The following is a 24,370-nucleotide window of genomic DNA, read 5'->3' on the forward strand; positions in this document are numbered from 1 at the left end:
ACTCAAGTGTCACTAAATTGTTTATTCAACTCAAGTAATGTGAGCAATGTACATGTTTGGCCTGAGAAAAGTACAAGACTACTTTATTTTGAGTAAACTGGATTTGACTATTTTTGTCACTGGAGTGAATGCTTCAGCTCAGCGGTGCGTGGGAAGGTGCAGGAGGCTTCCAGAAAGTTTGTGGACTTGCACATCGGAAGAAGCAGAGCTTCTTTAAAGGCGAGTTATTCGTCTTCAGTATATTTTCATGTGCCATGTATGCCTTTACTCAGGAGCGCGGTAAAGGGGTGAAAAGTGATGACAATTCTAGGGGCCATGACCAGCAGGGGGCCCTCCACAATTTAATTATTTATATATTGTTCATAGTCCTTGTGACTCGTGTTTAGTCAGAGTGCTGGGTTTGGGGTGGAACCCTCCATGCATGGTTTGTAGTTTCTGAGTGTCTTAACATCCGTGGTCTTTATCTCTTCCATTGACCAGCTAGTTATTCCTGCAGGGTCTCTGATTACTGGTAAGGTGTAGTTGTTTATTGCATGGATCTTGTTCTTGCCATTGAGCTGGCTTCTCAGGACTTGCCTTATTCTTTGGAGGCATTTGGCTGTGGCTCCTTTCCTTGTGACCTCACCAAGGTTGCCATTTGCTTGCGGTATTCCCAGGTACATGTAACTGTCCTCTGTGTCTGCTGTTGTTCCTTCTGGGTGCGAGACCCCTTCTGTGTGGACGACCTTCCCTCTCTTTGTGACCAGAAGACCCAGTGATTTTAAGATGGAAACACAAGGTGGGATGGAGCAGTTGTTAAGTCCAATCAGCTGGGAAGCGGAATAGGTCAACATCGACGAGCCAGCCAATCCGGGAGAAGCTAGCATAGAGCTAACCGCTAATAGCAGACCCACGGCTCCAAGACAGATATTCAGGAAGCAGAGCGATACAATCCACAGCATAACTTGAAGAATAGCACAGGAGAAAATCCTGTAAGAGATGACGGCAGCTGGCCACGACAGAGCGGCTTGTTTTTCGTGGAGAAGCGGTGAACATTCAGCGCCAGCGTCCTCTCCCAAGTTGCGTGACTTGCGTCCTCTACCATCCCAAGTTGTAAGGTTCCTTTTAACTTTTAATTTTCCTTTAGAGTTAAAGGAAAAATTTCTCGTTGATAGATTAAATAGTTTCATCTTATTTATATATATATATATATATATATATATATATATAAGACTCTACAATAAAAAGTCGGCACTGTAAAAGCAAAAAAAATATTTTTTGCTTATCTGTTTAACAACACTGGTTGTAACAACCTGGATTGTTATTCTTCTGTAATTCATGTGTTTGTTATTGACTTTTGCTCAATTAAATTTCTTATGTATACATTGCAAATGATATTTTTATTATAGTTGATTATGTTGTTTTTCATGTCTCCTTATTTCTTTTGTTCTTCCTATAATTGATGGAGCTATATAGAATTTATTTATAATGTATAAAGGTATTGTTTGTCATTTAACTAGCTCTACTTCCTTAAGAAAATAAAAAAATATGTTGTTTTACAATGCCAGTAATGCCAGAATTAATAGTAAATAATAAAGAATTTGTGGTATTCTGATTTAGTAATGTAACTATATTGGTTGTGTTACCACCCCCAGGCCACTAGAGGCAGTAGCAGGCCCGAAAAGATGCGACTAAGGAGCAGATTTAGAAGTACACCGAAAGCTACAGAATTTGCTTAAAACTGTGAGCTGCCGTGAAGTAAATAAAAGAGAGAAGTTCAAATACATTCTGAGAGTGAAACTCCTTCCTAAAGGTGAAAATATATCACAGATTTCAAAAGAAAATAAAAACGGAAGTATAGGAACAAGCGCCCCCTTCACTTCCGGATTGCAATGGCCCCATTTCCAAATACGGTAAGAGACTGACAATGGTCCGTCCCCGCCCTTTCTGTTTGCTGCAGCGAGGTCCTTCTCGCATCATCCACCAACTACAATGTTTAAAATAAAAAAAATATTCAGCAAATACCTGGAAAATATACATTGTTGTGCTCACATGACCCAGGTTAGTTTAGTCAGATATTTGAAAAAATTATATTTTGTGTATATTTTATTCAAATTTTGNGCTTTATCCATAGGACGTGTTTTGTCNCTATTCTCAAGAATCACTGATTTGTATATATAGTTTGTGAGATCTTTTGATTTGCCTTTTACTTTATTCACTAAGTGAATTTAATTAAGTGAAATAAATTATCTTTCAATTCTAGTTTATTGAATTTCTATGTGTATCAATAACATTTTATATTTGTCTCTACACAGGACGAAACGGCTGACTGATGGATCGGGTCTGGTGTCATTTCACTTTCTGGACGATCAGGATCTTTCAGAACTCATCTACCTTCTGATCCGATGGAGCTGCTGCAGGAAGACACTGATCCTCTAACAGGATCCTCAGATCCAGGCATCGATGTCGGGTGTCCTGCAACATTTAGATACGTCCTGGTCCAACACATCTGAATTAAATGGCTGCTTAGGACAGTCAAGTTCTCCAGAGTGGTACTAATGACCTCTGACCTCATGATTTGACTCAGGTGCGTTAAAGAAGAGACATCTAAAGACATCTCCTGAACTGGAGTTAAAGCTCTGCTGTACAATTTTCCCTTAATCGTAGTCACATTTACTTGCATTCAGTGGAAACTTTACCTGTGTTGAGGTAGATGAGGCGTATTCAGTGTCTTTACTTTAACTTTGAGGCCTCTTCTGCTGAACAGGTCACGTGTGAAGTGTTTGCGCAGTTCACAGTGTGCCCTGCAGGGGGCACCATTGCAATTCACGTGGACACAACTGTTTTAGTGATGTCTGGGTTTCAGGAACAAGCAACTTATTCTGTCCCATAAAGCAAGGTTTTGTTTTACACATGTGTTTGTATTCATTTAATTCTGCTGCCTTTTCACTCATGCAGCACAAACTTAATACGGTGGCTTGAAAAAGTATTCATACACCTTGAACTATTCCATATTTTGTCTCTGTTTTTGTGTCCCTGAGCCAGACACTTCACTCATCTTGCCTGATCATGGTGGTTGATGGCGCCACTGTGTGGCAGCCTCACTTCTGTCAGGCTACCCCAGAGCATCTTTGGCTACAGTCCTGTAGCTTGCCACCTGCAGTGTGAATGTGCGTGTGCATCTTTGTCCAGAAAAGCGCTATATAAGTGTGAAGTAATTTCATAGTTACCAGCAGCCAAAAGAACATAGTATAGATGCCTGTGCATGACCAGTATAATATTAAATAGTCCAGCCACGACAACATTAAAGACCTATGCTTTAAGGCTAACTTAATTTAGGGAAAAATGCAATTAAGATATTTTACGGCCTTAATTTTAGAACTTAATACTTTTTAAGCATGTGGTTTTAGCAATACTCCTGTTTTTTATTTCAATGGGTTCCATAGATCAGAGAACTTAAGCCTTTTTAAGGATGTTCAAGCAGACACCCTGCATATTGGTAGGTTTGTGTTTTTAGCAATACTCCTGTTAACTTTTTTTTATTTCCATGGGTTCCACAGATCGGAGAGTCTGTCTTAAACTTCACACTCTCTCCCTGATCTGTGTGCTGCGTTCCTATGTGTTCATTATGGTGTTTGCTATCCGATGTTCGCTAAAAAATCTCAGAATAGCTGAATTTATACTGATATTACACATAAATTTACTCATTAGGTCTATTCATGGAAATTCAAGTAAAGGGTTGAATAAAAATGTACTTTTCAAATTTGTAGGTTAAAAACTGGAAAGCTGTGCTTAACGTGTACTATAAAATACTTAAAATTTATGGTTGTACAACATAACTGTAGACCGTAAACAGACCGTTTATTCAAATACAATCACAGTAAAAAACATTTTGTAAAAACAGGAAAATAAACATGTTATACATCAAGATGAGGATCATTTTCACACCCAGATGTTCACTCGATTTCTGTTTCCATGCCCAGATCAGGTGAATCCTCAAACTGGACACTGGAGTCTCCCTCCTTCTCCTCAAATACAATGATCTAATTAATTAAACAAAGGGAAGAATTACACATATAAACATCTGCTCTGATTTATGTTTGATGATTCTATGTCCAAAACAAACAAATTCACACAAGGACTGATAGAATAATGATTAACTAGAGTAGGGCACTGCTGGAGAACCCCTGGAAATGACGGTGTAAAGAGGGCCTTTACATAAAATCAAGAAAATCAGGGACAATCCTGAGCATCCTCTTCATGTGACTGGCATATATAACATAAAATATAAAAACAGAGTGTCTTGAGTCAGAGGCTTCTTCAAATTCGTTGTAATGCAGACTGCTACAGGAGATATTTCCTGCCCACAGCCATCAACCTCTGCAACAACTCTATAAAGAATCTTGAACAACATTTAATTTCCCTTTGGGATCAATAAGGTATGTTTGAATTGAATTGAATAACCAGCGTATAGTGAATTGTTGGGCTGTTTAGGCATATTGAATATTACCTAAGGGTATATAGTAATTATAGTTTAATCGATAACTAAAATAGTCATAAGTTGCAGTCCTAAACATTACACTGTTACACTCACAAAAGAAGGAATAGCTGCTGTAACTTTATTACACCTAACTACAACATCAACCTTTTCAAAGCATGTTTTAAAATAAATGACATCGCTTTTTACAACCTGATTGATTGAATAAAGGACTGTCTGTGAGCAGCTTTACCTGGTTCATTCCACTGTGGAGAAAAGGCCCAGGGAGGTAGAGGGACTGCTGTGGACCCAGTGACCAATAGCGACCGAGATTCAGACTGTTTATGAACACAACACCTTTTCCCCAGCCCTAAAACATTTGCATTAGCAAACAGAACAACACAGACAAATCAGTGAGCATAAGTTGGCTTTGCAGCATCATTCACACAAACAAAACACTAAAGAAACCTCTGCTATTCTGCTTTCAGTTTTTCAATCAGTTTTTCAGTGTTAAAACACAAACAAACAAAAGAAAAAACTAAAGTCTTATTTCACTTACTGGCAGCTTCACAAACGTGTCACTCGGATAGCTGTACACAAACACCCTTCCCATGAAAAATCCAGGAAAGCTGGGGCTTTCTGGGAGATTTTGCCAAGGTGCCTGATTAAGACTGAAAAAGATTCCTTCAAACACAGGTGGAAGTTGAATGCAGGTTGTTCAATAAAGTTTAATATTTCACACAAACCTTTCAATAAAGTTGAGTTTCATATCCAGGCTGTATATTGTAAAACCCCGCAAGGGGATGCCGTTGAATAAAATGTCCCCCACCAGACCTGAGAGAGCAAAAATGAAAAGTGACTCATCAGCTAACCTCTGACAATGGGAGTAATTTCATCGCATGTAAAGCAAAGAATCTGCAGGCATTGCTGCTGGTCACCTTTACGTTGTTTGTCAAGGTCTTTTCCTTGGTGAGCTCGTCCACAGTTTTCAACCAGGAAGCTCAAAGTCCTCTCTTCCTGTGGGGATGAAACACTTCAATGTTTACACCCAATCAGACACAACTTTGGGTTCCATCGCAGCCAATAAAAAAGGGACCTTTATTGTTCATACCTTACCATCAGGAACAGCCAGCTCAAGGATCTGGCGCTTCAAAAGACCAATATATTTTCTGTCTACAAACACCTGCAGGACAAAATGGGATTTTTCAATTTACTTATGAAATACCCATGTTCTGGTTCCCTTCAAGAAAAGTGGTTCTGTGCCACAGTTTATGTGGCATTCATGCAATGTATAAAACTTCAAAAGTTTACTCAAACCAAAACGACGAAGGAACTACCCAGTGCGAGCCTGGTAAAAACAGCCACTTGTTCTACGCTTTGCTTCATCTAGAGGATCTGAACCCTCAGTTATTATGAAAAGATTGCTTGCTGGAGGCGTGGACTCTCTTGACGTTTGAAATGATCGGATCTGATTTTACCCAACTACTAACTTTGGCCGTGACGTATGTAATGCGCTAGCTCGATCGCAAAGGAAGCCACTACAGGATCTTTAAACAATCCTGTGGGGAGTAGGGCCACTGGATTTTATCTTTCCAGGGACAAAATGTCTCATACATTCCTCTGACTCAGACTTTAATGACCCAATATTTGGAAGAGTGCCCAACACAGACTGAATGGCTTCGTTCACTTCCTCTGCTGTCATTGCCAAACTACAACCATGTAGAGGAAGACTACAACTTGAAAACAGCACACAACATTGATGCCATCATTCGTAACTCCCCTTTTTGTTTGCTGATTGGCCCGGTTGAAATTCAGTAGAAGAAATTGAGCTCAATGGGTGGAAATCCCTGACAGAGCACTGAAGGGAGATGATAATTGAGCAAAATTGTGTAGACGGAGCAAAGGAAGCTGTAGCAGGAAGTGTAAGCTACCTTCAGGGGAGCAGGGTTACACAACGGCCTAGCTAACCCAGAGCACTAACTGAAGTAACACTCAACATATTGCAAAACAAATAAATAAAACCAAAAATATATATTCAGCAAACAATAACCAGTGACATGGCAAGCTAGCTGATTTTGTCAAGCTAAATTCCAGACATCAATGCTTGCCAAGTGTCACTCCTTAATTTATGAGTTTAGAGAACAACCAACCTACTTCAGTAAAGATCTGATGTTTCTATGCCATTGGGTCTAAAATGCTTTTTTGTGTTAGAAAACACAAATCAGTTGGTGACTCTGACTGGAGAAAAAACTTGCAGATGTTTTATTAATGGCAGTGTTCTTTGGCAGAGCTGTGAGGAAACTCACTCCCTTGGATAAGAACGAATAAATCTCATCAGAACGTCTCACGATTAGCATCGCGCAGTCCTCGTGGCGACTCATATTAACTTTGTACCAATCTTCTGCTCTCTGTCCTTGTGTGTTGTTCTTGAAGGGGATTTTTTCTTTGCAGTTCTTGTCACACCACCATTGCCCAAAAGTCTTCGACTCACCATGCATGCAGATGCGCTGCCATTTTTCACCCAGCCGTTTTTCAGTGCATGAACCATAATTCTACTAAGAAGTAAAAAGTAACGCAACCTCAACAGAGTCTTTACTCACAGCTTTGTGGGCAGTAACAATGACTCACCATGGCGCGATCCCGAACATTGTCACCTGACTGTAGCATCCCTCCTCTAGTGATGGTGGTCTCATACAGAGTGTAGCCATATGACTGGCCGTTGCCATTGTTTGCAGGTAGGTTCTCCATGTTTACTGGCTTGGATGACATGAAAGGCTGCAGAGGAGTTATAAAACAATAATCTGACTGGGAAACTAACTTCTACTCCGTTAGACTTATCACTGTATGTAACTCACACCCTCAGCAAAGCTTAAAGCATCCCATAATGACAGATGCTGGAACATGATGGCAGTTTCGTAGGAATCACTGTGACGCAACTTCGGCATGTCTGGGAGGTTGTGTCCTTTTGCTGCACAAACATGAAAAACAAATCAGACAACAATGTCTTTCAGTAACAGCACCTTGTAAAAGCTATCATAACTCTTCAATATTTTGTCACATTAGAACCACAAACCCCAATGTATTTCTTTGGGATTTTATGTGACAGACCAACACTATCTGGTCCATAATAGTGAAGTGGAAGGAAAAGGATGAAGGCTTTTCAAAAATATTCTACAATGCGAAATTTTAAAATGTGACGCTGTTGTTCTGATAACTCTGAATAAAATCCAGTGAAACCAGCTGCCTGTAAAGGTTGCCAAATTAGTAAACAGAGTCTTCTGTGTGTAATTAAATATCTTTATAAATGCAAATGTTCTGAAATGGTTGTTTCTTCACCAAATGGCATTTTCTTAGTCTGTATACCCCAGATAACAATTAATCAATTACTAAATTAGTTGACAATTAATTCAATAATCTATTAATCACGATTAATCTGAATAATTGTTTCAGCCCAACTCTAGATGCTGTGAGCTATTAGAGACATAGCCTACAAGGTTTGCCACTAGAATAGTAAAAGATGGTTTATATTTATCATTTTCACACGCTTATTATTTTCCTTTCATTTCACAATTATTCTACACTTTATGCTATTATATTACATAAAATACCAATAAAATGTACTGAGGTTGTAGTTGTTCTCTGACAAAATATAAACAAATTCAAGGAGTGTGAATAATTTTGCATGCCACAATACCTGTACTTCATGCTGAAGGTTAACTTACGGTTGAATTGAGAAAATAAATCCCTTAGAAGGTGGTACTTTGCAGTGTATCCCCCTGCTTCAGATAACGGAGCGTCATAATCTGAAACGCATCAGAAAATACAGTCAGTGTTCTCTACCACCATCTGCTGGCTAATACAACAGAAACACTATGCTCCATATTTTAGACAGCAGAGCTTCATCATTCCAACCATATCTGTGCACATTTACATGAACAACACGGCTGTTTTGTTTATGCCAGAGCTCACTCACCGTAGCTGGAGATCAAAGCTCTGTAGGAAGGATCAGAATCTGCTCCGTTCATGAAGCCAAAACTGGATCCTCCATGGAACATGTACAGATTGACAGACATGCCTCTTCTCAGAATATTCCTCACTGTGGACACCATGTCTGGAACAAAATTATATTTTCACAAACTCATCAGAACTAGCAATAGTAGCATAAAGACCAACCTTTTATTAGTTACCTTTGCGGTACAAAGCATTTTTACATATTTAAAACTCTTTAAGGAAGGTTTTAAATAATGACATAACAGCAGGTGCTAAAGTAGTATGACTCCTTGTTTTAACATCTGCTTTCTCACTTTGACAAATCCAGTTCAGTCCAAAAGTATTCATACCTCTGTCAGATTTGGATTTAAATTAACCAGGTTGTGTTCCTGATACTCACCAATCACTCATTCATTCAAGAAAACATCACTTTTGAAAAAATATCAGATTTTATTACCTGTTATTAAAAGGGCATGCCGAGTAGTTTCTACCAATCTCAGCAATCAGTGAGAAGCGTCACAGTAATCAAATCCTTCTTATAATTGCTGAGTAGGTTTTTATTTTTCTTGTTTCGCCGGTGTTTTGGTGATTTATCTTTTGATATGAGCTCCAAGTCTGAGCTCCGATAAGGAAGATTGAAGGCCTTCTTCACATCTACCTTGTCGTTGTTTCCCTCATAAATTCTTTAACAGATTCAAGTCAGGACTTTGCCTATCTAAGACATTAATACTACTTAAAGTAAGAAGTAACATGTCGGAAAAAATAAAGTATTATTATAAATCTAAAATGGTACAGTGCTGGTTGTATGAATATCTTGTCACAGTGTCAAAGTACTCACACCCTTAGTGTGGATACTTTATAAAAACACATTCCTATAAATTAGTTAAAATTCAGGATTCAAGTGTTGCTGTAGTTTAGTGTAGAAGACTTTGGGTTTTAAGAATGAGATTCCAGAGAATAACAAAGATTTAAGACACGTAAAATCTAACACTGGACAATGCACGTACAAAACAAAACCGCTAAACAGCATAACATCAGCAGAGAAGACACAATTTAATGAAAAGGACGGTGCTGGCATAGTGGGCATGAATTACCTTCTGGAGCTAGCACATGGTGAAGGTCCCCCCATGTATCATACCAGCCAGTCCAGTATTCCATCACCAAGGAAGGCTTGTTGGGCTGAAAACCAGTACAAGAAGGATCTGAAGTGTCAGCTAACACATCCAATAAAAATCAGAGAGCTGGCGAGAAAATAAATATTAAAGACCTTGACAGAGCTCAGCTCCTGGACGATTCTCTGATTCAATTTCCGTAGCTTTATTGCCCGGAGAGCTTTGAGACAACAGATAACACGTTAAACTTTGTTTTTCTGTCAGTATACATGTGCACACTGACGTACCTCCATCAACACCCCCCGACTTAAATGAGTTGATGTTATCTGATGTGAGAAAGACCTCACTGATTCCTCTGGACTGTAAAGCCTTTCAACATAAAAAGAGATAAAACACGTCAGAATGGTCTGTTGATGGCAAAATACCTGCCTGTATTTTGGGGAAATTGTCATGATACGCGTTTCTGTGTATTTATTTTTAAGGGTTTTCTGTGTTTAGTCTCTGTCCTGTGAGTCTCTGTTGTCTCTGCGTCTTCCCTGTTGATTGCGTCCCAGGTGTGTCTAGTTATCTGATTACCCTCCCTGTGTATTTAAACTTGTTGCATTGTCTCTTGTCGGGTCCTTGTCTATGATAGTTTGTCTGTCGGCATAGTTGAACTGTTAAGTCCTGTGTCGGCATTAGCTCGTCGCGTCAGTCTTTGTTTAATTCAGTTGCTGAGCCTCTGTGTTTCTGCTCTGCTGTGCTGCCTGAGATCTGGACTGCTTTTGAGCAACACTCTTCATTAAATTCATCATTTTCTTCTACAACCTGGGTCTCTGTGTCTCCTCACCACCACCAACCACTACACATGACAGAAATAGTCTTAATAAAAGATAATAACCTTACCTCTTTAATGAATAACATGTACCTTTGGTCCTTTGCAAAGGATCCATATTCATTTTCAATCTGCACCGCAATAATAGGACCCCCTTTGTTGAACTGGAATTCACAAACAAGTATTTTAGGCTATGGCAACAAAGTAGAGCTACATACAATACACTCATTTCCAATTTAAAACTGACCTGAAATGGAACCACTTTTGGTATAAGTTTGTCAAAATAGGTGTTGACAGCCTGAATGAAGCCAGGGTGCATGGTCCTTAGTCTCATATTCTCATCTCTGAGGAGCCAGCTGCATAAAAAAATTCCAACTGCTACTTATCTGCCTTCTCTTTCAGTATTTTATGAAGACAGTTTTACATAATATTGCACCATCACCTTCCTAATCTTCAGACATTTAAAGACATAGCAATGAACTCTGCGACACGATCGTCTGAACTCTGAGACTTCCCGTGTGTACTACGCACCTCGCCATGTGTAGAGAGGCTCCAGTTAACGACAGCCTAACCTATTTTCTGATTACTTTTAGCTAAGAATTGTGTGCAATCTATGAACATTGATCTTTCATCCTCAAAAATGTAAACGTGACATCACATCAAAACTAACATATCCTATCCTGACTCAATCTAACCCATTCATCCCACTACACAAACACTACAGAACAGAGGCAAGTCAAAAGCAACACACGCATTTTAAGGATTTATCAAATCACACAAACTGCTCCTCGTTTCGTCAAATTTAGACCCACTTACGGCACGTTTCCTTGAAACTCAAACATGCATGACAAGATGGGAAACTGTGAACGCAACTTCAGATTTTATTACTGCTTCAAAAAGAAGAAAACAACTCGGTAAGTCTGGTGTACTGAAGCAAACTTCTAAAAAAAACTGAGGATGTCTTTCTTCGTGGTCTTAGGAGGTCATATGTAAACAATGTGAGTGTTACCTTGGCAGTCCTCCCAGGTCCATGTCGGCAGAAATATAGGGACCAGGACATAAAATAACCCACAACCCCAGCTCAGCTGCCAGAGATATGTATGCTCTGCGAAGAAGAGAAAGACCATGCTAAAAAGATCTAAAAATCTTACACAAAGGGCTGTGAAAAGTGCCTGGCAACAACAGTAGCTAACAGTAGTGTCGTATCCCCTTGTGTGGATAATTGCTTTAATAAGTTGCTGCTGTTGTGGAGATTAGGCAGTTGTCAGGTGGGACTCCCTCTCCCCTTCCCTTTACTGCTTGAGTCCACAGGTTGCATGATGGGAGCAGAAGGCAAATATTTCTAACCAGGTTTCAAAACAGGTAATATTGTTAGGAAAGCTAAGGAAAGTGATGCAGGAATCTTGTTTTGGACTTCTCCAAATAGCTTAGCCAGCAATAACTATGGTCTCTAATTAATCCAACAGGTTCTACAGTTAAGACAAGCAAACCAACGTTCTCCTTACTCTAAATCCAACTGCGTGTGGAAGTTGAACACGTCCTTCTCCGGCTGGTGCAGACTCCATGGAACATATCTGTCAGGATGCGTTAATTACCATTCAGGTGATGGCAATGGGTTTGTGACATAAAACAAACACAGTGCAAGTTATCTCCCTACGTAGTTAGGGTGTTGATGCCACAGGCCACCATCTTCATCAGCCGGTCTCTCCAGTACGGCCTGGGCACACGGAAATAGTGAACGGATCCCCCGAGGATGCAGAAGGGCTTCTCCTCCAGGGTGAACTGGGACGAGTTGGTGTTCAGGCCCATCTTCTTGATCGTCTTCACGTCCATTTGTGGCACGCTTTGAAAGAATCTGCGCATAATTCAAGTCACAATCAGGTTACGGGACATACGGGCTATTGTTCTTGAACTGACCACATGATGTGCTCTGCAGGAATTTGCAGATGCCTTGAGTAGGCAAAAAAGTATAAAACAAAGGAGCAGAAACACATTTTTGCGAAGTCAAAACACACTGTGACACACTCGTGGACAAATTTATTTAGCTCATCACAGGTTTGTTAAATAATTTCTTTACTAAATTCTTTGTGTAATAATATTAAACATATCAGTATCAGATAGATATTAAGCTACATTTTTTGGGGAAAATTACACAAATCTCCAAGTACTGGAGAGACAAAAATAGCTTAATCCTCCTGACTACCAGTAGTTCATTTTTGTCCTCTGTAGAGGACATTTCTAAACTTGAATATCTCCCACCCCCTGCATTCTCCTGAATTAATTCATTTTGGTATCTGGAGAGGACATTTAGGGCTTTTCAATGATACCACATGTGAAGGGGTGGGACTTTTGTACGTATCTTTTTCTAATTCATAAAAATTGCACTCATCGGTAATAACACATTTTATGGGAAGAGACAAAGTAAGTGCATAAAACCTTTTATTACCTTACAAAGAATGTGGGATTTAAAAAAAAAAGGTGATTGGACAATATTTTTTTTTCCTGGTAGTCAGGAGGATATATCAGAATCAACTGACACATGAAAAACAGACAACACTTACCCCAGATACTTGTAGAGGATGAAGCAAACTACGCACAAGCAAATGAATGCTTGTATCCGTTTCTGTTTATTTCTTGTCCTCAGGACACCCATGGGTAGGCTGTTGGTTCCCCTGCTCTAAAACAGGAAGCAGTAGTACCGAGCTGACAGCAGCATCTGTGTGCAGATCAACTCACAGAGCTTGCCTGAAACACGCACCGCCTCGTGGGAGTGGCTCACAAGGCAAGGAGCTCACCTTAGTAACAAGGCTGGACTGCCCTGTGTTCATTAGTTACATGTTGCTTTACTGTACATAATCCCTAAGTACTATCTTCTCTGTATTTTTGATGTTTGGATTACATCTTTAAATGGGCAGAATTACGTATTTCCCAGGCACATGCTGCTGTTTTAAAGCACAATCTAGTAACTCTGTTGTCTTCAATTCTTATAAAAATGCTGTATTTGTCACACATGACTTAAGAGAAATTTGACTTTGCAATTTCAATTGGGCCTCTGTCTTTCTAAGAAGGCCCTGCTCTTTCCGACGCTCCGCCTTCCATCACAACCCTCCTCCATTCAGCCATTAACAAAGTTTTCGCCAGCGTTACACAGAGAAGTAGTCTGCATGATGAAAAACAAGTTTCATTTGCCTTTAAAGCAAACAAACAAAATGCAGTGTTTAATAATGAGTATTCCATTTGTATTCTGGGAGCTCTGATAAAATAAACTGGAACATGAAGCTACCATACTAAACTGCTGAATGAGCCTCTGTGTAAACTGGGCCTAAGCTTGGGTTAAGGCCTAGCTGACGCAGAGCAGCTCTTCGGTTAAACCATAAATTTTTTGTTGGTATCCAGCAGCTCATTTACACAATACTTGTGAACGCAGTGTCTCACACTGGCTCTTTTTGACACCAGGTCTCAGAGTGAAGCTGTTTCGTATCGCCCTCCACGTAGATGTGAAGTACTCTGTATAAGTTTCATGCCTACACAATATAATTGTCATGTTTATGCAATATACTTATCATGTTTATATACCATAAGCGGAGGTAGGTAGAGTACCCAAAAATTTTATTCAAATAAGAGTAGCACTACTTCAACATATTTTACTCAAGTTAAAGTAAAACGTAGCCATACAAGAACTTACTTAAGCAACAGTAACAAAGTATCTGGTAAAAAGTCTACTCAAGTACTGAGTAACTGATCAGATTATCACTCACTTAATATTTTAAAAATACATAATCAGACGGGTCAAAATATAAAGTTAAATGGAAATTTTGGTATTTTAAGGACTGAAATGACAACAATTCATATAAGTAACACAAAATTAAATCAGACTAAATAAAATTTCCAAATCTGTTACCTTTGATTTAAAACGTGTGGAACTTTAACAAAAAGTGCAGGTGTGTCTTTGTCTGGTGAATTTTTGGTTAAAACATGCTTGTTTTTCAGTCAGTGGGTAGAAAATCCAGAGATTTTACTCAAGTAAGAGTAGGTGACGTTTCATAATGAAATTACTCAAGTAAAAAGTACAGTGTAGCAAAAATACTCCTAAAATTATTTATTTTTTTCTGATGTAACTAGTAACTAGTTACTACCTAACTCTGAACGTATCATGTTAGTACAATATATTATCGTGTCTGTATAACTCAAGTGTCACGGGTATACAATAAATATCACATTTGTACAGCAATTATCCCCTTATAATGTGGTTATTATTCGAACATTTTCCTCCGTGATAGCAATACGCTTCCGTAGAAAACGACCGTAAAACTGCCTAGAAGCTAACGGTCGACATCATTTAAACTAACCCTGAACCGCACAGAGTCGCCATTGTCACTGCAATGGCTAATGGGGATACAAATAACGGTAATTGGATTTAGGCTAGCCGCCGTTTATAGTCAACAACATAGAATCGGCGCCAGTAAAATACTGTTATAAATTTACAAACATTTCTAATAATGGTACATATCTATTACTTGTGCACTTATCCTACCTGTTTTACACAAAAATTAGCTTCTTCGGTAACGGCTTTGCTGCGACGCTAGCTTATTCAGCTTAGGCTCCCACTGAGCTTCTCCTGCGTACAGTTTGGAAGTCAGTGTCTCTGTTTTGCGCCACTACTGCCGTCTTGTGGAGTAAATTAGTATTGCACCAGGAATAAACTTACAGGTAAATGTGAGTGCCACACAACATAAAAAACCAAAACAAAATTACTAAAATAAACAAAATGAAAGAAAGGAGCTGGAGGGATGTGTCTTTTAATGGTCAAAGGTACTGCCTCATTCCAAACAAGATCAATACTTCTGTATCCTCCATGTTTATGAAATAAACTAATGGCAAAAGGGGATTGTACAAAGTATGGGCAACGGAGATGTAAATAATTGTGGCAGAGGTGATTTGCTTCATGTGGACACTATATATATATAAAACATTCAAATTAAAAATGTTTATTATGTACTAAAAAAACGTAATATTCCAATCACACAGTAGCTTACTTATGTTTTAAGTTGCTTTATTTGTTATTTCCCTCTAGGTCATGATATATGTGTTGTTTTTGGAGTAACTTTTTGAATTAAATCTACATTTAAGCCTAAAACATCTACATGTAGTTCTAAAGAGTTTGTGAAAATATAATTTTGTTCCAGGCATGGTGTCCACATTGAGGAAAATCCTCAATGGGGACAGAACAATGTCTGTCAATCTGAACATGTTCCATGGAGGATCCAGTTTTGGCTTCATGAACGGAGCAGATTCTGGTCCTTCTTCAGAGCTATTTTGAGTGAGCCCTGACATAAACAAAACAACCGTGGTGTTCATGCAAATATGCACAGATTTCTGTTGCATTAGCCAGCAGATGGCGGTAGAGAACAATTACATGCGTTTCATTTTATGACGCTCCGTTATCTGAAACTGGGGAATATTCTGTAAAGTACCATCAGAACCCCCAGTACGAAGTACAGGTATTGTGGCATGCAAATTTATTCACACCCCCTGAATTTGTTTACATTTAGTCAGAGAATAACCACAACTTCAGTACATTTTATTGTATCCTATGTAATATAACAGCATAAAATGAAGAATAATTGTGAAAAGAAAGGAACATAATAAGCGTGTGAAAATGATAAACAAACCTTGTAGGCTATGTCTCTAACAGATTTGGGCTGAAACAATTAATCAGATTAATTGTGATTAATCAATTGTTTGAAATAATCAACTAATTTAGTCATCAATTAATCATTAACTGGAGTATATAGACTCAACAAAGGTAATTTGTGAAAACAAACATTCTCAGATAAATATACATTTTGCACTTTAAATAGGCTGCACAGTGGTGCAGTTGGTAGAGCTGTTTTCTTGCAGCAAGAAGGTTCTGGGTTCAATTCCCAGCCCTGGTCTTTCTGCATGTTCTCCCTGTGCATGCATGGGTTTTCTCCAGGTACTCCAGTTTCCTCCCACAGTCCAAAAACATGACTGTTAGGTTAATTGGCCTCTCCAAATTGGCCCTAGGTGTGAGTGTGTGTATGCATGGTTGTTTGTCTCTGTGTTGCCCTGTGACAGACTGGCAACCTGTCCAGGGTGACCCCACCTCTCACCTGGAACCTTATCTGGAGAGGCACCAGCAACCCTCCCAACCCCACCAAGGGACAAGGGTGTAAAGAAGACAGATGGATGCATTTTAAATAATAAAATATTTGTTTCTAAATGTTTTAGCCAAAACTCCTCAAGTGGGATACTTTTTTTAAATGAATTGAATTATGTGCTTATTTGTATATTTTTTAAAGAGTATCTAATATTGAATAAAAAGGCATAAATGAAAATTCTGTAGAATGTGCCACTTCTTTTTTTTTATCTGATTAATCAGTAGATTACTAAATGAATCTTTAGTTGCAGCCCTAATCTGGAGACTGACATGATTCTGCATTTTGTTTGCCAAATACCTCAGGTACCATGAAGATGGACTGAAAGCTTCCATGAATATTGATTTTCAAGTTTTGTCTCAGTTGAACTTATAGTTTTGCACTTTTATCAGATCATTGTAACTCACAAAGATGCTTTGATCTGGTAGGATGGTTTTATTTGGGATCCTACCAAGAGCTCAACTCCCTCCATGAACCTCAGAGTTTTGTGTGATGCTTATAGAGTTCAGGAAATAGTTTTAGACCTGCCTCAGCTTCAAACATGTCCACACCTTCCCCCATGACTTCTGTCTTCTTTGGTCTTCATGGTGCTGTTTGTTATTTAACGTTCACTAACAAATGTCAAAGGCCTTCACAAAGCATCTGCATATATAATGAGATTTAATTAGACAGAGATGGACTCTGTTAAGGAATTTGGCAACCTTGAAAGGCAACTGGTTCCAATGGATTTTATTCAAGCTTATCAGAGCAACACATTTTAAAACTTTTTGTATTTGTAAAATATTTTTAAAAGCCTTCATCTTCTTCTTTCCACTTCACTGTTATGTAGAGCTTTGTGTTGGTCTGTCACATAAAATCCCAATGAAATATGTTGGGTTTTGTGTTTCTAATGTGACAAAATGTTCAAGGGCTACAATAACTTTTGGAAAGTGCTGTTACTGAAAGATGTTGTTGCCTGATTAGTTTATTCACGTTTGTGCAGCAAGAGGAGACAGCCTTCCAGACATGCCGACTTTGCATTACAAGGAGCCCTACGAACCTGCCATTATGTTCCAGCACCTGTCATTATGGGATGGCTTCAGAGTTTTATTACAGTGTTAGGTAAATGACTATAACTGGGTAAAAGTTAGCTTCCCAGTCATATTATTGAGTTACTTTTCCTTCGCAGCCTTTAAAATCTTTAAAGCCAATAAACATGGAGAACCTACCTGCAAACAATGCCAAAGGCCAGTCACATGGCTACACTCTGCATGAGACCTCCATCACAGGGTTGCTACAGTAAGGTGACAATGTTTGGGGTTGTGTCCTGGTATGTCTAACCATTACCACTAACCCAGTCCAGGGTCAAATAAGGATCAAATCAGACATGATTTGATTTAAAAAACACAGATCTGACCCAGCATTTCTGCTTATTAGAATCTGTTCATACTGCTTTGTGAAGTATATTGATTTGAATAAGCAAAAACTGAATCCAAATGATGGTGGCTTATTTTCCATTAGTTAGGAGCAATATAATGTGTTTGCAGCCACATGGAATCATATTATAGCACAATAAAGTTACTAAAGTCACATTTCTTTTACATCATATTTGATACATATCTATATACTGTATATATATATAGCATTTTTATAAGAACTCAACAGTTGTCTCATTGTGCTGTAAAATGACACTCTGTGCCTAGAAAATTTGTAATATTTCCCCTTTAATAAAATGACAGGTAATGATGTTTGAAATTTCGCTTTACAAAATCAGTGTTGAAATATTGAAATGTTGTGCTTTTCAAGCAACAAAACCCCCAAGCTGGCTGTTCCTGATGGTAAGGTATGAACAATAAAGGTCCCTTTTTTATTGGCTGCGATGGAACCCAAAGTTGTGTCTGATTGGGTGTAAACATTGAAGCGTTTCCTCCCCACAGGAAGAGCGGACCTTTGAGCTTCCTGGTTGAAAACTGTGGACGAGCTCACCAAGGAAAAGACCTTGACAAAAAACATAAAGGTGACCAGCAGCAATGCCTGCAGATTCTTTGCTTTACCTGCAATGAAATTACTCCCATTGTCAGAGGCTACTTGATGAGTCACTTTTCATTTTTGCTCTCTCAGGTCTGGTGGGGGGACATTTTATTCAACGGCATCCCATTGCAGGGTTTTACAATATCCAAATCTAGATATGGAACCTAGTTTTATTGTCAGATTTGTGTGCTTTATTGAACCCAACAACCTGCATTTAACTTACAGCTGTGCTTAAAATTTGTTTAAAGAAAGCCTTTTCTTTATCAGGCACCTTGGAAAAGTCCCCAAGAAAAACCCAGGTTTAGGTTGACAGATTGGCTTTTTGCTGCATGAGTGAAACGACAAGAGAATTAAATAAATACAAACACGTCTGTAAACCAAAAAACTAGCTTTATGGGACAGAAGTAAATGGCTTTCTCACGTTACCCAGACATCACTAAAACGTCATACAGTTATGTCCATGTGAACTGCAATGGTGCCACCTACAGGGCACGCTGAGAACTGCGCAAACTCTTCAAAGCCAGAACCAGACAGTGTTGACATGCGAAAGGGGTTGTGCCGCAGGTTGGTGGTGTATGAAATCACAACTTGCAAGCCATGCTGGGAAGAATCAAAACATTTAATAAGAGTTTTCACTTCTGCTACTTGGAGTCATGGCTCTATATTCCACAGTTTTCCCACATGTTCATAATAAATAATCAGCAAACAGAATTTACAAAGAAATTGTCGTTTAAATTAGCAAATAGCGAACCTGCAAAGTGCAGAGATTGTTAACGAAACAGAATCATCTCTTTAATAGGAGAACAGCTCAGCAGTCCTTGCAGCACATCAGGAAGTGCTGATAATACACGAATGTGAAAGGTTGTTTGTGTTTGGCGATAATAAATCGGTGCACGTGCGTGTGGATGTGTGTGTGTGTCAGCTGGTTAAGTGAATGTGTGCTGAGCAGAAATACAACTCCCAATTAGTGAGGGGTTTAGGGTGCTATCTAAATAGGCTAGTGTTGTACAGTAGTACTACAGGGTGGGAGCTGGGGGGAGCTCAGCGCTATCTGCCAGTCAATGCTGTGTTACTTCAAACAAGGACTTTTTTCATGTGCAGCCCTGTGCCCGACAGCCCACTGACCTCAGAACAAAAGAGCCCTATTAAGTGCTGATTGGATGCTTGGCTGGTGGCGTCTGTGCTGAGAGGCTTCTTTATTGCACGCTGGTTCATCTCTTTCTGGAGTTTAAGTCCGGTAACCTCCTTTGTTTCAGCTCCTACTGTGCCGGTTCCATTTGGCAACTCCTTCCTCTGTCGACTCAGTTCCGCCCAGCAGAACAGGCCACAAAGTTCCTGTGCAGTTGTGCTTTGATATGTTGAGTTCAGTACATGCACATGGCTCGGTGCCTCCATTTATGCAGCAGAGCTTAAATGCAGCTATTGTTATGTTTTTGGCCACCGGAGCTCTGAGGGTGGTTTGAGCCCAGACAGATCCCAGCGAAGCTTCCTTTCCTGAAACAACAGGTATACACCTAATTAAGACCGAGGAAAAGAAACAAGGACAGGAGGTAAAGATACAGTGGGAGAGCATTGGGGGTCTACCTATGTCATCTACGCAAATGTTCTGTCTCTGTATCAGTAAACGTTATTTACGATTTCATTATTATCTTGATTTTTCTGTTAACGGTTGATTTAATTAATCCAACATTATGATGTCAGTCTTCAAATGACATCTTGAGGTCTATTTGCTTCTTTGCCAATTGTTACCCTTCCTCTTTACTCACATTACATTTTGCCCTCCTCCGTCTTCAGTTTTATACCTGTAAACAACCATACTGCAACCTTTTACTCAACCACTGCTGGTCAGTGTATGTCTCTTGTTAAGCATGCAGATAAGTAATCAAAATGTTTACATTTAACCTATTTTTATTTAACTGTATTTTATTTTAAAAATATATCTCATGGTACACTTTCCATTGTTTCTGGTTCATTTCCTTATTTGGACCAGTTCATCATAATGAAATATAACAGATTAATACTTCTGATCAAACTAAGCAGATCTGGGAAGCCCCTTCCAGATGTCATTTAGTGAAATTATACATAAGATTACAGAAACTTTAAGTCACTGGTTATCATTGGTTTTGGTGCCCTAAAGCAGGGGGTATGAAATTGTCTGCAAAGTAAGAACAAAAAGTCCCAAAGCAGATAAATATTGTCCCCACAGTTTGCTCAAAATGTCACATAGTTGGTAGAAAACATCCTTGGTGATTGCACAAAATAAGAAGAAGATGAAGTGATCAGTACCCCTTACAAAAACCAACATCTGCTGTCATTATCCAATAGTTATTGTTTGAATAAAACACATTTTTGGATATTTGTTTCTTTAAAGAGAGATGGTGACACTGTGGGCTGCTGACCTGAGACCAGATCTATGATAAGCCATTTCAGAAGAAATGGCTTATCATGCTATTCAAAAAGCCTGATAAAAAAACGTCTGTAATATATCCTCAACAAACATGCTACAGTCAACACTGACAGACTCATACTCAGCTGCCATGGGACTAAATTTGAACCACCCATGGAAATATTTAGCATCCCCTTGGGTGAAAATAGATACGTATTTTATATTCTAGCCTCTTGCGTATGTGATTCCAGTAAATATCTGACAGCAGGAGGTCGCTGGGAGGTACTTTGTTTGCTCAAGCGTGATAATCTGTCTGTTTCATTGGATTAAACTGGGATCAAAGCCCCAGTAAATAGAAATAAAATCAAATACAAATTTTAATGCAAACAAAATCTAATTAAATATGCAAAGATGGAGCATTTTTTTTCAACTACTTTTCTCCATAATTCATAAATATACTTGATATGGAAAAGTTTAAGGGATAAAATAACAACGTGTGAATCCCAAATGAGAGCAAACAGCATGCCATCCAAATCCAGGTCTTCTGGATTAAAAAAAAAAAAAAACAGAAACCAACATTTTTTTAAAAAATGTGGCCATCCAAATTTTTACATCAAAGTGTAAAAATAATTTTACCATGAAGGAATACAAGTTAAAGCGCTTGTTATTGATGAATCATCTCTATGTTCTCAGAAATGAGGTCATTAATAGTATTTTCTTCTCTCAAGTCTTTATAGAACAGAGATGTTGATGATTACATCCATGTCCTGTAAGAACTACTCTCTTCCCCCTCAGGCCGTTTCGCAAAACTAATCACAGTGCAAATTTGCATTAATTTATCTTTCTAAAGCTCAGCTATTACCTGTGTCGGATGAAGAATGTCATATCTCTACTTTAGAGTCAGTAAATCCTTTCTTGCCCTCATTTACTAGTACAGGCTTCTCCGTCCGTGTGTGCCACACTAATACCTGTGGGTAAGAAGACAGGCATGGATGAGCAGAAAGCCAGTCGAAATGATGAAATACTAAGAACACAGGCCCTTGAGGACTGCAGTTTGAGACCACTGGTTTAGAGGAAGTGCATTAAATATCCAGAAGTAGCATCGGTTTAATGATTCAGTCAAATCTGACTTCTGAATCACCCAGTTTCACATTTTGAAACTTTACCATATTTTATTGATATTTTGTGATGGACAATCACAAAGTAATACTTTACACTGATGTAGAACTACATTACGGAGGATTCTCAATCTTTGTCTTGTATGCAAATAAAAATCTGAAGAGTAGGGTACATTTGTATTCCTGCTCTCCCCCATCCTGTCCTTTCCTTCTTCTCACTGTTGTCATCACTTTGAAGAACCTGCAGTTTCTTGGGGAGTATCCACCTTTGCACATCTCGACACTGAAAATGTTCTTTGAAAAACAGCTCATATTCAGTGAGGTAAGATAATGAATATGTGTGAAGAGTAGCTTTGTCAGTCAAAAGAAGTCCCAGTAAACTACACTGTAGTTTGTAGTTGCAATGTTGCCAAATTTGTAAAAGTTCAAGTTGTAGAAATATATTAAGGTTATTGAGAGAACTTCTCTTACCTCAGTGCAGTTTGAGGCTTTAGGCTCTAACTCACTCAGAGTGACCAGTTCCTTCAGTAAGCTGCTCTCCTGATATCCTCCCTTCACTCCTCGAAGCTTGAAATAAGCCTGAGGTTTGGACAGAATGAGGCCCAAGTTTACTGCAAACCCAGCCATGTCTATAGCGAAAGGCCGGTGTGGGTCAAATACTGTTTTCCAGCCATACACCTTGCCTAGGGCATTTATTTTGGGTGACTCGTATCGTAGGCCACCCACAAATGCCACAGGCCACACAGATACCTTTTTAGTCGACCTCATCTGTTAGATAAAAACACAGACATACAAATTACTCATTGGAGTTGACAAAAATGCTCCTGTTTCGCTTTAAGGACTAAGATGTTAATGGATGACAAGGGAGCAAAAAGAGAAGACTTTTACTTTTAAAACATATCCCCTCACCTCTTCAAACAGCTGTAGACTGTATGTGTTGTCATCGTCTGCAAAGTAAACAACTCCAGGCTGGGTGTAGTTTAAGGGGAAGGTCTCTCGTAGCCACCGCAGGGCCAGGTTCCTCTGCAAGGTGCCCCGCGGTACTCTGGGGTTCCTCCCGTCTCCTCTAGATTTATAAGTCAATGGTGTCAAAATGTTGAGGTGGGTGTAGTTAAGACCCTTTTCCTGAAGGAAATGGCTAACCAGAGTGGTCCTCCTCTGGGAGTCTTCCACGACAATCCAGTGCAAATTAGACACATGGAGAAGAGTGTTGGCCAGGCGGGTCAGTTCAGCTTTCTGCACCGGGCGGCTGTAAGTGGGAGTGATGATGTGGAGAGTAGGAAGACTTTGGGACCAAGGCGGAGGCCGGCTGTAAATGTACTCAGTGCGCACCACATGCACAATGTCACGGCTCTGCAGTGAGGAGGATTCCTTTAAGGCCCGAGAGTCTGAGCGGCCACCAATTGTGTCAGCTACAGAGGAAAAAAAGAAAATAAACTGTAATTTCTGACACCAGAGTTTATTTACTCAACAATGAGAATACTTACAGTAAACATGAGTAAGATTTACATGTAATTTATTTAGTGTTCATTACTTGGTTAATGCAACAGAAAGTCCTACTTGCTGAACAGCACTGAAATATGGACAGAATTACATATAGATACCCCATCTATTACTGGGGTTAGTATTTTAAAAGCAACCATGAAGTGAGTCTAACCCTCAATCTTCTGATCCAAACTCAGACACCTTGTCCATTAGGCCACATGGTTGTGGTGATTGGAATGGCCAAGTCCTGAGCAGTTTTATAAACATTTAAGCCATACGGTGACCAACTCAAGAATCCTTTGAGGTACTGCCAGTAGCTTAAACATGGAGGTGTGGATATTTTTAAGATTCCTTACATTTTAAATTCCTTGTATTCCAAACATTTAAGAGACTGCGGCAAAGTCAGGGATACATGGAGAGGTACTGGCACCAACTTAAGCATGGAGGTGTGGATATTTATTTGATACAAGTCAGAAAAGAGATTTGCGAGTTGGCTAGTCTTTCATGAACACTGGAAGAGACAGGGAATTGATGAAACCTCACATGAATTTGTTGAGTTTCTTTTTCTTGGTTATTGCAATGGCAACTGTTATTGCCATTGCAATACAGTTGCACCAGAATTATTTACTCAACAATGAGAATATTTATCGTAAACATGAGTAAGATTTACATGTAATTTATTTAGTGTTTATAACTTGGTTAATGCAACAGAAACTCCTACTTGCCAAACAGCACTGAAATATGAACAGGATTACATATAGATAGCCCATCCATTACTGGTGTTAGTTTTTTTTAAAAGCAACCATGAAGTGAGTGTAAC

The 24,370-nt window shown here is 39.1% G+C and overlaps 2 protein-coding genes and 1 long non-coding RNA gene across 5 annotated transcripts in view; 1 reads left to right on the forward strand and 2 right to left on the reverse strand.

Annotated features, from left to right (window-relative positions):
- Positions 1 to 2,016: 2,016 nt before the first annotated feature.
- LOC106951595 (uncharacterized) lies at positions 2,017 to 19,306 on the forward strand. Its single transcript, XR_001425839.1, has 2 exons — positions 2,017 to 2,159; positions 19,170 to 19,306. It is a non-coding gene; the product is annotated as an uncharacterized LOC106951595 (long non-coding RNA).
- On the reverse strand, positions 3,820 to 15,125 carry LOC106951584 (beta-galactosidase-1-like protein 2). The gene is made up of 20 exons (XM_015039218.1): positions 14,907 to 15,125; positions 12,934 to 13,049; positions 12,030 to 12,227; positions 11,878 to 11,946; positions 11,382 to 11,477; positions 10,620 to 10,728; positions 10,444 to 10,536; positions 9,846 to 9,927; positions 9,714 to 9,778; positions 9,541 to 9,625; positions 8,430 to 8,567; positions 8,179 to 8,259; positions 7,312 to 7,424; positions 7,085 to 7,231; positions 5,568 to 5,639; positions 5,395 to 5,473; positions 5,203 to 5,290; positions 5,016 to 5,127; positions 4,710 to 4,826; positions 3,820 to 4,022 (listed from the first exon to the last, which is right to left on the reverse strand). The coding sequence occupies exons 2-20, from the start codon at positions 13,023 to 13,025 to the stop codon at positions 3,936 to 3,938; spliced, it is 1,923 nt and encodes a 640-aa protein (XP_014894704.1). The 5' UTR covers positions 13,026 to 13,049; positions 14,907 to 15,125; the 3' UTR covers positions 3,820 to 3,935.
- b3gat1b (beta-1,3-glucuronyltransferase 1 (glucuronosyltransferase P) b) overlaps positions 18,933 to 24,370 on the reverse strand; it is a 44,471-nt gene continuing 39,033 nt past the window's right edge. Inside the window, exons 4-8 of one of the 3 annotated variants that reach the window (XM_015039223.1) lie at positions 22,975 to 23,477; positions 22,816 to 22,833; positions 22,537 to 22,644; positions 21,810 to 21,915; positions 18,933 to 20,055 (exon numbers count right to left, since the gene is read on the reverse strand). In XM_015039223.1, the coding sequence (XP_014894709.1) occupies positions 21,829 to 21,915; positions 22,537 to 22,644; positions 22,816 to 22,833; positions 22,975 to 23,477 (716 nt within the window). In that variant the 3' untranslated portion in view covers positions 18,933 to 20,055; positions 21,810 to 21,828. Of the gene's footprint in view, positions 20,056 to 21,809; positions 21,916 to 22,536; positions 22,834 to 22,974; positions 23,478 to 24,370 lie in introns of all 3 variants that reach the window. The other 2 variants (XM_015039224.1, XM_015039222.1) reach the window with 2 other exon arrangements.

This window comes from Poecilia latipinna, unplaced genomic scaffold (genome assembly GCF_001443285.1).
Source record: "Poecilia latipinna isolate Pla-1442-1.1 unplaced genomic scaffold, P_latipinna-1.0 Scaffold465, whole genome shotgun sequence".
Lineage (NCBI taxonomy): Eukaryota > Metazoa > Chordata > Actinopteri > Cyprinodontiformes > Poeciliidae > Poecilia > Poecilia latipinna.

What these genes read in the sequence shown, in the direction of transcription:
- LOC106951584 (XM_015039218.1), bottom strand. Translation starts at nt 13,025, where the DNA reads ATGGGTGTCCTGAGGACAAGAAATAAACAGAAACGGATACAAGCATTC. An exon ending in TTTATTTTCTCAATTCAACC is followed by an intron (nt 7,425 to 8,178) that starts GTAAGTTAACCT and finishes ATGTTTGTGCAG; the next exon opens with CAAAAGGACACAACCTCCCA. An exon ending in CTTTAAGCTTTGCTGAGGGT is followed by an intron (nt 7,232 to 7,311) that starts GTGAGTTACATA and finishes ACTCCTCTGCAG; the next exon opens with CCTTTCATGTCATCCAAGCC.